This window comes from Antrostomus carolinensis, unplaced genomic scaffold (assembly GCF_000700745.2).
Source record: "Antrostomus carolinensis isolate BGI_N321 unplaced genomic scaffold, ASM70074v2 scaffold12912, whole genome shotgun sequence".
NCBI lineage: Eukaryota > Metazoa > Chordata > Aves > Caprimulgiformes > Caprimulgidae > Antrostomus > Antrostomus carolinensis.
The window spans coordinates 9,548-21,932 of record NW_010300234.1 but is presented as its reverse complement, the minus strand read 5'-3'; the positions used below and the strand labels follow the sequence as shown (position 1 = coordinate 21,932).

The window sequence follows — 12,385 nt, the reverse complement described above, 5'->3', positions numbered from 1 at the left end:
GTTAGAGGGAGAATAGAAGTCACATTCCACATGTAAAACAAGCAGAGTATCTAAGGTAACCAATCTCTACTCAACTGTACAGTCACAATATAACCATGTTATTCCTTAGATTGTTTTAGCATACAGGAAGTTTAGTATATGAAATTTTTAGCAGCTAATGCTGTTATTTTCCTGACATATAAATGGGCCACTTCAAAAGAACATAGTATTTCTTCTCTTACTTTATTTTAATGGATTACCTTTTCCTTCAGGGTAGCGACTTTTTCTGTTAGATCACTGATGACTGTTTTCTGCTCAGCATTCTCCACTTCATAAACACTGCATTTCTTTAAGGCTTCATTCAGCTTAGTATTAAAAATAAAAGTCAATGGGATAGAAATATACAGAATTAGATTAAAATTGTGATGTTAGAGTTATAATATTGAGTTTAAATAACATTGGAGTTTATAATTTGAAATTAATAAACAAGGATAACTTATCAACCCGGTAAAACATAAATACTTTCATGCAAAGCTCTGTGTTGTGTCTAAGAAATCCTTACACCCAACTTAAAGCAAAGCAATTACATGAAGTGAACAAAACTGTGAAGAAACAGCAAAAACCTCAGATATGGAAAAACAGCAATATTGCTGCTGGGACACAAATAGAAATTTATGGCTAATGCTTGTCAGTTTTAATGAATTAAATACTATTTAACAATAACTTTAACTTACATATTGCTCAGTATGCACAAACTTTTCACCAAGCTCTTTGTTCAGAAGATCCTTTTCTTGAAGCAGTTTCCTCAAAGTTTCAATTTGTTCTAGTTTTTCTGTTGTGCTCAACAGTTTTTGTTCTTTTTCTCCAAGGGAAGTTTCAAGGAAGCTACTTCTGTCACTTAACCTAAGAAGAAAATACATATTTAGAAATTTTGAAAACAAACCTTGCTCTAAGCTTTTCCTACGAACTATGTTCCTAAAATAATAATTATTTTCACACTTTCCATTTAAGCTTCCAAGTACAAACAAAAAAACCCAAACCATTACCGCAATAAGAAACAGGAATCAGGTAACACTTTTGCAAGTGTTTTGCGAGATCATACTTCTTATTAGAAGTTTAACCTTAAAGCAAACAAATCTAATCCTGTAGGGAGTTGTAAAGAACCTTTGTTTTACCCTTTAAGTTGCTCATTCAAGCCAGAGATCAGAATTTGATGCTCTTCTGCATCTCGCTTTTGTTGGTTGCGTAATTGGGTGAGTTGAGTTTGCAAACGTTCATTTTCATTCTGCAACAAAGCAATAATGAAGAGGATTGTCACTTAAAAAGACGCAGAGTAGCAAAAGATAACTGGAATCATGAAAATCTGACTCTTCAGGAGATTTGCATCCTACATGGTAATACAGATCATTATTCTAGCACTTTAGTAGATAACAGTGCAAAATCACAAGTTCAGATGTGGTATTAGTTCAAATAGATGCAACTCACCTGTCAGAAATACCTGGTTCAGCAATGTTATGACAGCATGAACTCAAGGATGATTGCTGTGTACCCAAAACAACACACACACACACACACACACACACTGTGTTAAGGCAGCTTACTTATCTTAACAGGGAAGCTACTGCTTTGAAAAAATACTTTCCTTATTGGTTTGAAGACATTACCAAAATTGAATTTTATTATTTTTTTTATTTTTTTCCTATTTTTTCAAGTTGAAGGAATGCAAAAACCTACATATGGGGCATTGTGGAGAAAAGAAAAACAAAGCAAGCTTCATTCACACAGTTTGTTGGTTGGTTTTTTTTTTTAAAACACAATACAAATCTCCTACTCTAGCCAGATTCACTGCACCAATTCAAAAATAAAAGCACAAAAAAATTATAACAGCAACCAAAAGCAGAACACATACCCAGAATCAACAGCAAATAGGACAAACAAGGCAAACATGTCACCTCTAATGAAAATAAGCTAGCATTTTGGAGGAGGCAGAACACACCTGTGCCGCCCTCAACAGCTGCCCTTCTTCATCTACACCAAACGTTACCTGTATTGAAAGGCTTTGTTACAAGATTCTCAAATAATAATTAATATAAGCTTGTCTTTCATCTTAAAATCATTAATTCTTTTTTATATATTTGCAACTTAACAGATAAAGAGCCATGGGTAATGCACCAAGCCTGAAGGAGTTTGAACAAGAGATCAGTTGTACCATTTAGTGAAAATAAGGTTTACAAATTATCAAACGTAGTAACTTGTCAATCAGGAAATACTAAAAATAACTTATCTGAAAAATATTTACTTTACTGTTCCTTTTGGTGCCTTCATTGAATATTTTACAACATAAATATATATGAAATTAATATTGGGGGTTTAGACTGTATAGCTAAAAATAAATATTATTAGTTTTTTATATGTATTTACACAGTTTCTTTTCTATGAGTGTGTGCATATATATATATATATATACAGACACACATGTGTGTATATACATATATATATATAAATATTAAAAAAAATAATATACACACACATATTCTTATATAAAAGAAGCTTGAGGGATGAAACAAGAGGGAGATTTATGCCAGTAGTAAAAAAATCTAACTCTGAACCTTCTGACAAAGGCTCCCTACAAAGAATAATGAAAATCACATTGTCTTTTACTATGTTTCTAAAACAAATGACAAAGCTTACTTCCAGCTGAACACAAGTGACAGGCTTCAACTTCAGAGCCTAATATAGTGTGTGTACACCCTCTGCCAACATAAAGTTATGAAGAGACATTTTTGCTAACTGCAAATTGATGTTTTTGTCTTACTGTAGGCTACGACTGTAAGAATACAAACAGAATAAAATGATTCTATCATCAGGTTTTACACAAGTACAAAAGCTCACCTGAAGAGCCTCCATTCTACCTTGAAGCTGCAATCTATCTTCCAAATCCTGACAACGCTCTTCTAGAAAAAGAATTTGTTCCTGCAGTTGATTTCTTTCCAATTCCAACTCTTCAACGACGCTCCGTAAACCTACTTAAAATCAAAGAAAAAAAATTATTTCAAGAAAGTCCTGTTAAAATTCCTGAAGTCTAGAAATGGTGTCAGCTTTTTATTCTTGATTCTCACCAGTGCTGGGCACAACCAAAAATTAGATGGCAAAAGTACCCTTAACTGTTGAAAAACCAAAATAAAATCTGCATCACTCAAGAACTCAGAGAACCTGCAGAAATATTCTAAACAATACTGTGGCTCCATCAATAATGTGGCTCATGTTACTTTAATCACAAGTTAATTGTGGACTTGCAGGATCAGATCTTAAGCAACTAATGAACAAAGTAAACTGATCTGTATCAATATTTGAAGATTCCATTTTAACAATACAGTATATTTGCAGCCTTTACCACTGATAAAAAAAAAATCTGCATTAAAAAATATGATTCTTAAATTAAAAGTATACAGCAATGGAATGAAATTCTGGTTTGTAACATAACAGATATATATGTTGGAAACACATTCACAGGAACAAGACTCATAACTTAAAAACACATGATCTTGCCACATAGGATATTTCATGGGTACCAAGGCTCAATCAATTCCAGTGTTTAATCATATTTCTATTCTATGTCTGAACCAAAACTAGGCAGTTCATCCAGCACGCACATGCTTTGAAATGAAAAGGAAGAAAAAGCAAGCCAAAAAAATTCAACAAAGATTAGAATACACCACAAATGGGTTGTTAGTTGAATTTGAAAACAAAAATAGACACAAAATACAAATGCTGTGCATGCTTTAATAAACTGTCTAGTCGCTATCACACCTGTATTAGGTGAAGTGTACTCTGGCCACCAACCTCCCATATTTTCTCCTTCAGCTGAGTCTGTGCTATCCAAGGTGACGTTCAATTCTTGAAAACATTGTTTTCTATCAAAGTTGTATTCTTCCTACGCATAAAACATGAGAATGAAGTTTAATTTAGAGGGGAAAAGAAGCATATACTGTTATTAAAAGTGTAGTTTAAATTAGAAGCCCTAAAACTCAGCAAGTTTTACAGTTAATAGGGTCCTCTGAATCTCAGGGTAAAGTATCTGAGTTAACTTAATTTTATATTTATTATTTATTTAATATTATATTTATCTTCCAATGACATCCTAATTCTTCTTACAAAAGATTATCATTTTTTCATGCAAGTTACAGCACCAACCACCTACAAGTATATCTGAATGAAGTAACACTACTTACTAATTATCCAGTAAAGCTCCACCAACAGAGAGTTTTGTAAAGATTGTATCTAAACCAAAAATGGCCTTAACCTATTAATCATGCACATAGCTTCCAGCATGTGCATCACCCCAGAGGGAAGGTCATCATTTTTCAATGTAAAATTAAGCAGACTCATTCCTCGAGGAACAGAGAAGCGTGGTGCCATTGGTATTTCTCACCTTCTGGCTACACACACAATCATTCCATTTAACAAAGTTTGCAGTTACACAAACAATCAAAGTTCTTAAGCTCTTCATGTATTTAAGTGTAAAGCATCCAATAAATAATAGTATTTTCCATATTTTTATTAACATACAGGTAAAAATAAACTCTTTTAACCCACCTGAAGCTTTCTGCCGGTCTGATTGCTTTTTCTTCTTGCCTGCTGTAGCCTGCCCATTCCTGTGGTCAGTTCCTCCTCCAGCTCCTGTTGCCCTGAGACCATGGCTGGATCAGAGCAGCCAGGAAAGAACCAGTCATCCTCAATCAGTTTTGTGCCACAGGAAAGCAATTACATTTATATCAGACACTACTACATGAAAAGAGACCAGGGACAGGCTGAAGTCCCAACGAATGACTGACAGGCACGAGATTAAAGAAGCAATCTATTGTATTCACCTTGTGATTTCCCTCCAACATTACCATGAAGAGCATAAGAATAAAGTCTGTGTATCTCACTAAGAAGAAGCAAACTGAAGTCTAACTTTACTTCTTCATCAGCTCTAAATGAAGACTTTAGACAGAAGACTGGAAAGGGTGAGGTTATGCTGATACTAAAAAAAAATGCCAACCAATTAAAATGCCAAATTACATCTCATTTCAATTTTCCAGGTTAAAATATACCTAATTTGTACGCTAAAGGCACCAGCTAAAACAGCTGTGGTTTTTCTAATCTGAACAATCACATTCATTTTTATGGAAGTGACATGCGTCCCTTTCAAATTTAATTTTAGTATGAGCTACAAAGCCAGATAATTCGAGGAAGTCACAAGCATGTGTTACACTGCAAACTGGCATCAAACCATCGTGTCATAAATTAATAATAACATTATTTTGAAGACAAATACAGAATCACTTGTAAATAAACACACTGAATAAATTCAGCGTGTGAAAGATTAGATATGTGTCTTGTTCATTGTTAGAAATTATTTTTCATTTCAAGTGCATTCCCATCTGTTTTGTGATCTGACAAAACACATTTGGGGTAACTGATTAGGAAACAGACTTTTCATGCAAAGCAGACAAAACAGAACAGCCAGCGAAAAGAAATGAAAGTAAAAGGTGGCTCCATACTTCCATTGAAAATTCAATTAATTAGGTAATTACAAATTTAGCTTTCAATGTAACCACATCAATCCACAGTTTTCCTCACAGCATGCAAAATTCAGAGAACTTATGTCGATGCATCTGTGAGGTAAACACCAGAAACAATTAGGAGATTCAACCCTCCTGGGAATATTCAGCTTTCATCTGAGTTGTCCAAGGATTACTCATACCACAAATGTCACTGAAACACAATTCTGTTACACCCACGAGATTTAAGTTCTTCCTGTGATATTTCAAAATTACATACTTAAGATGTTATCAGAAAAGATTAAAAAAAAATTAAGGATTCCTTAAAAAAAGTAGGATTACTAAAGTGGATCTTACTTTTGGTTTTAATTACACTTTGGCTTCTGGCGCTGTCAATTTATCAGCATTAATTTTACACAACTTTGTTTATTTCTAAGTATAGATTCTACAATTTTTTAAAAATCATTATACATACTTCTTCAAAGCTGTAAATGAATAAATGCCAAATCTGTTTGCACCCCTTAAACTCTGTTTACAAGAACTGTCATTGAAGTCAGTCAAGCAATTCAAGGAGTAAGCATTATTCTAGATAAGAACTTCACTCCTCCTTTGGAGGGGAAAAAAAAGTAAAATTGAAAAAAAAATTCAATTTCTTGGAAGTTAAAATTGAGGTAATCTTTTTTTAAGCATAATGAGAATGAATAACACACTGTCCTTTAGGAACCCAAAATATTTAGGCTCCTAAGTATTTGACAATGAAAAAAAAGAATGAAATTACCACTGTCACATGAAAAATGAAAGTACAGAAATCGGAGCTTTGGAATGATTTACAACTTGTAGGCAAGTGTTAAAACACTTCCAGTTAAATTCAGCATTGCTGTTACAACAATTAGGAAGCAAATACCTTTTGTAGTGTTTTACAGCAGCTTTGGGAGCTTTTCATCTGCAATTCTAGTGTAAAAACTGAAAAACTTCCCAAAACACTTTTTTTCAGATAACACACTGCATTTCAATTAACTCATGATGTGTCTGTGTTTCCTGGTGTCACTATTCACACAATCTTCAGTGGTTTGCAGAGGAAACAAGCCCCGGTCTATAAACATCATCAGTAGTGTCATCCTCTGTGCTTTTGCAGCTCCTCACACATTCAACCCAAAACAGACAATTGCCATATATGGAAATTGCCCTGGACTACGATGGAATGAGTAGTGGGTTTATATATTGCTTAAAACATTGGTAGCTAATATTAATGCATGAAAAGTTCTGCAATTTATGGGATGGAATTTTAATACAACTGAATTTCAAGTACTACTAAGAATATGAAAATGAATTTGATTCTTACTTAGTCACAACCACTTGCAGCAAGCCAAGAAACTTTTCTCTAGATAAGTTTACAACATAAATATGGAGTCAGCTGTTACTTTAAAGAAAAATGAAGAAAGATGATTTGGTTAATATAAATGAAGAAAGAGATATTGCAAGGCAGGAAAAAAAATCAAGTGAAACCAGCATTTGTTACATGTATTGCTAGAAACCACATCTGGTCAATGGCAAATCTTCTAAGACACTGTTGGCAATTTCCTCAGAAGAAGCAACACCAGAAGAAATCAGCAACAGTATATTACAAGTTGCCATTGCTGCAGGAACCTGCATGCACAAAACTGATGGGAAACGATGTTCTCACTGGCTGACCAAATCGCAGTGTAGGGTAGGAGTGGAGGGGGAAGGGACGCTGAGTGCTCATCAGGTGTAACGGCAGGAAAAAAAGAAACAGAAAAGTCATGCTTATCCCAAGGGGAAAAAATGCAAAATTCAACATGGACTGACGCAGAGGAAATTGTACAACTGTTCCTAATACTGCATGTGGATCTGTAGTTACCACAGCTGAGATCACAGGTAGTTTTAATGAAGAGAATATTGCTCTCTTTCAATTCCAAAGCATCACATGTGTAAATTGTTCAAAAAGAGATGGGATCCTTAAAATATTTCTATGCTTACACACTGAACTTCCACATTGATCGTGTAAATGAAAAATAATTCAATCGCAGATGAAAAAGAGAAGACTCAAATTAACTAACCAGACTAATTATGATAGTAGGTTGTGCACATTAAAATTTGCCATTAACCCCCACACACTTAACAAGCAGGACAAAAATTATAATAATGCATTAGGTGGAATGAAAAAAAGCAGTAAAAACTGAAATTTAACCAGACCTTTATAAATTATAATAGAAACTGCTTCACTTTCTCATCATCTGTTTTATTAATAATGCAGAAAACTAAAAAAAAATCTGAGATTACCTGAAGTGTTATTTTCTGTAGGTAATTTAATATTTGTAACTAGCTCCAAACCACTGCCAGTTAATGTTATTCAGCTGACCTAATCTGTTAGTAAGTGACAGTTACTAACAGATTACTAAATATTCTGAGAAAGGTTTCTCATTAATTATAATTAAAAAGAATCTCTGTCTCAGATATATTTTACTAAAGCACCACCTTGGTTCATCACATTCTCACCAACATTATAGTTCTCGAAACCTTCACTGCTTGTTCCAGGCAGGCAGTTTTAATATTGCAATGGTGAACTTTTTATCACTGATCATTCATATGCAAACAATAAGCTTCTGAAGTAAATTCGAGCAGCCTTACAGAGCAGCAACTCAGCTGGCAAACAGAACAAGCACTTCTATTCATAAAAAATGGTACAAAAAAGATGAAAAACAGGTTTATGGAAATAGGAAAAAGTAGAAATTGCCAATTTAAGCAATTTCACTAGCTATACAAGTCTAAGGACTAGAGAAATGAGTCATGGTGGTGTGCTATCAAACATATATATATAAAAATGTACAAATATTATCATTTTATCGTAAACAAAACAATTCACCTTCTCTCTCCTCCTCAATCTGAGCCATTCTCAAGGCCATAGCAGACTTCTCTTCTCTGACTTGTACCTGGGACTCATCTGACTCTGGTACATTTTCTTGCCATTCCAAGAGCTGACTCTGCAATTCATCCACACTACCTGATTCACTGGCCTAACAAGAGAAATTGTGCATAAAAATATATTTACCAAATCCCACTGCAAATGTAAATAACATTTTAAGTTGGCAAACAGTTCAACAAAGAAAACAGTCCATTACAATTCACCACTTTGCATAAAGAAAAATCTATGGAAGTGATGATCATTGCTACTGTAGATTATGTAAATAGCAAGCCTCACCACTCCATTAAATATAAAAAAGTTACTACCAGTTGTACTTTTAATCTGAAATTTTTTTAAAATTAAAAATGGCTTTTTTAACCACAATATTTTTGTTGCACATTTTCACCTTAGCAATGTCCCAAAATAAAACAATATTTAACTGTCTCTATGTGGGATAACAAATCTCTATTAACTTTTTTTCTCTGAACAGAATAAAAATGTTTCTGCCTTCTCATCAAAATTAAAAGTATTTTAAGATTTTACCAAAAAAACCCGCAACTTGTCCACAAAATGTGGAAAAAACAATTCTTTTATAGCAGAATAAAATTAACTGTTTCAAACTGGCTCTGCTGCTAGGGCTGCACAAAGTTGCTGTGATTAATGTAGATTGTTGATCCATTTAAAGCCCTTTAGCAATGTTTCCTGAGTCTTCTCATTTTCTTATCCAGACCTGTACATTAGTCAACATTACAGCTACTATTTCCTTCTGAAAGCTATTCATCTTGTAAACAAAATAAAAGCCACACCTTGATGGCTCATGTTAAATGGAACTAAATAAATAGTAAACTGTAAGTAAGAGTAATCTTTGTAAGTAATTCTAAACCTGCCAGCTTGTTATCTAACTGAACAGCTATTGACACTGACAGTTCCAGATATCACTAGATTAATTTTCAGCTCCAGCTAAAGCACTTTTCAAATTCTAATTAGCACTGTTTGAGTTAATCAGTAACTCATACAAATCAATTTGAAAGTCAACCTGTGAAGCTGCCCTCTTTGTAACTTGGTCAAGATCAGCTTGCAACTTCCTTTGCTGCTCTTCGTAGACTTCCAGCTTAGTCAGCAATTCTTCTACAGAAATATAATAAATTTGGCTCATTAGGACACAAAACTAATAGGAAGATCAATACAAATTTAAAAGAAAGATTCAAGATGAAAATTCAGCTGATAATTCACTTCAGCTAGAAGACCTCTGTTGGGCTGTGTTATCCATCTACCCATTAAACTGATTTCTTGATTATTAACTATTGATGAGTGCTTAAATCTAACCTGCTATTAATTTAGACTAGTGAACTGAAAATTCTACAGTTTTCCATTTACAGAAAGGATGTCAGAGAAATAACACAACGTGAAACAGAAAAATCTCAGAGAACTCCAACATTATCTGAGGTTTTAAGCAAAAATTCTCTCTCAAATCCTTACAAAAGAAAAGATAATTCTTAATTTACTTGAAACTCACTGCTCTCAGAAGTTTATTGTATATACTCTGATAAATTTTCCAAGTATATTTGGTCTCATATTTCCTCCTAAGAAGCCTCTTCCACTTCCTGGAAAGGTTTATACATATTCTGTCTAAGCCTAAATGCAACAAGAACTATGCACAGGTAGATTTAAGGAAGAAAAAGTTGAGCTGTAACTCTGACTCAAGTACTGTATGCTGTTGTTCAAAGTTGCATGAAGTTACTTCAGAGTCTTTTTTAAAAAAAGATACATTTTGCAAATGAAAATGAGAAAGTTCATTTATCTTTGTCTCTTTAATTTGAATCATCTGCAAACGAAGAATAGATTTTTACCATTTTGAGTTCTGATTTCATGTAACGATTGCAGTTTTGACTGTAGTTCTTCATTTTCAATTTCTAATTCTGAGAGGCGATTGTTTAAGGCAGATACATCATTATTCTTTGATGAAAACTACAAGAAAAAATAGTCACGAGTTTTTCAAATGCACCAAAACACCAGAAACACAGCAAAGTCAATGCAACTTTTTTTTCCTGCTTTTTTTAGTAGTATTTAGAACAGCTGTTGTTCTAGTATTTCAAAGCGCAATAAACTACCTAATCTCTAACAAATTTACTCCTGAATGCTGGTAACATATTTTTTGTTGAAACTTCATCCTATATCAACATTTTACATCCATTCAATTTCTATACATTAATTCATATATAAAGATACTTTGAGTAAATTATTTTAATATTCTATTTACCACATATTTCACTGTTTTCAGTCAAATCTCCAAGCACAGTAGTTTTTAGGACAGACATGGAATATTAAACACAATGTTACACATACATTTTTTAGTTCATCCTCCAGTTGTTTGATTCTTGATTTAGACCAAGCCTTCATTTTCAAAAACTTTGCTTCAGATTTGCTGGCCTCTTCCGTTTTCAATTTCACTTGTACTAAAAAAACAAGACACAAAAGAAATATTTAAAACTCTAGAAATATTATTAACACAAGCCCTGTGCTTAATTCCTTTAGCAACTGGAAGTTATATATTTATAAAAGACAAGTGCATTTAAGGAAAAAAATAACAATAAGAAATGTAGCAAGAAATTTCAAGTTCACTGGGTTATCTTGGCATTCCTATAACCCTCATTATTATAGTATTTAAGCACAGACATTTTTTAATTAGTGAGGCAATAACTCTTCCACCAAATTTACTGTAGTTCTACTCTCAAGAGGTATGAAATTGGCATACACCACCTAACAGTCTGGGGCAAAGAAACCCTTCATAGGTACCAACTGTTTAAATAGGATACCTTCTAAATCTTCCATCTTCTCTTTGGTTATAGACTCCAGATCAGGAGCTTCTTTTGAGTTAGTCTGTCCACTGCCACTTAATTCTGCCACTTGTTTCTTGAGCTGAAACAGGGCCTGATCTTTCTCTTGCAGCTCAGTTTCATGTTTCTCTTGAATTTCATGCAGTTCAGCATTATATTTCTCCCTAACTTTTGTCATTTCAAGCTCATGTTTCTCCATCATGTCTCTTAACTGGGCTCTCATTACATGTTTCTCAGCATCCAGTTTAGACTGGAGGTTTTCTTTTTCAGACAGAAGACGTTTCAGGTTTTCATTAATCTCCTGTAAAAAAAACCCCAACAAAACAATAAAACACCTTTATATTTTAATGCAAAGTATTTTTAGTACCACGGTCAAATATTCTATCTGTATTCCTACATACATTATAATCAGAAATCAATGCTACTGTTGGTAACCTGGGTCTACTACAGAAGCTACTCAGCTCTGACTTTCCAAGACAGAACTGGGGACTTTAGCAAAATAGCATCACTGTTTGAGTGCAAACTACATGCAACCTCTCCCACAGGAAAAGAATGTTTGGTTCTACGAAGTATATATAAAAAAAAAAACAAAAAAACCCCACACCAGACAGAAGCAGATCTCTAACAGTGATCCCAAAGATTAAGAATGCTCACTAAAAGGCCACCCATGTTTCGTCACCTACGTCCATTAAAACTGAAGCTGGCAAACTGATCAAGTTCTTCTTTATAATATTTTACTGCTAACTAGTTTTGTTAGAGCTTATTCTACTTATAGCACCTTTATTTTAGTTTTTTTGTTATCTTAATACATAAAGAGGTAGAAAAGATTACAGATCACTGTAACAGAGCAGTCCACTCACATTAGACCTGCTGTCTGAGAGACTGCAACATCCTTTTTCTGTTGAACTGAAGCAGCAGCACTCAAAGACTATAATCAGAGCTCATGCTAGGTGCCTTAACACAAAGAACCTTGATTGGGTATTGCTTTTGCAATCAGCAGAAATAGAGTAAAAGGAAAGGCACACAATTAGCAAAACACTCTCTTCAGGGGAGGAAAAAAAGCCTCAGTTTTGGGGCTCACTGCAGTCTCTAACTAGAGA

At 33.8% G+C, this 12,385-nt stretch overlaps 1 protein-coding gene across 1 annotated transcript in view; it reads right to left on the bottom strand.

Moving 5' to 3' along the window:
* LOC104521157 (golgin subfamily B member 1-like) overlaps window positions 1–12,385 on the bottom strand; it is a 37,004-nt gene that overhangs the window by 18,875 nt on the left and 5,744 nt on the right. The window contains exons 9-19 of the mRNA XM_029083771.1: window positions 11,265–11,586; window positions 10,795–10,904; window positions 10,299–10,416; window positions 9,485–9,576; window positions 8,410–8,560; window positions 4,576–4,679; window positions 3,790–3,913; window positions 2,872–3,002; window positions 1,155–1,264; window positions 714–882; window positions 240–344 (exon numbers count right to left, since the gene is read on the bottom strand). Coding sequence (XP_028939604.1) covers window positions 240–344; window positions 714–882; window positions 1,155–1,264; window positions 2,872–3,002; window positions 3,790–3,913; window positions 4,576–4,679; window positions 8,410–8,560; window positions 9,485–9,576; window positions 10,299–10,416; window positions 10,795–10,904; window positions 11,265–11,586 — 1,536 coding nt within the window. The remainder of the gene's footprint in view (window positions 1–239; window positions 345–713; window positions 883–1,154; window positions 1,265–2,871; window positions 3,003–3,789; window positions 3,914–4,575; window positions 4,680–8,409; window positions 8,561–9,484; window positions 9,577–10,298; window positions 10,417–10,794; window positions 10,905–11,264; window positions 11,587–12,385) is intronic.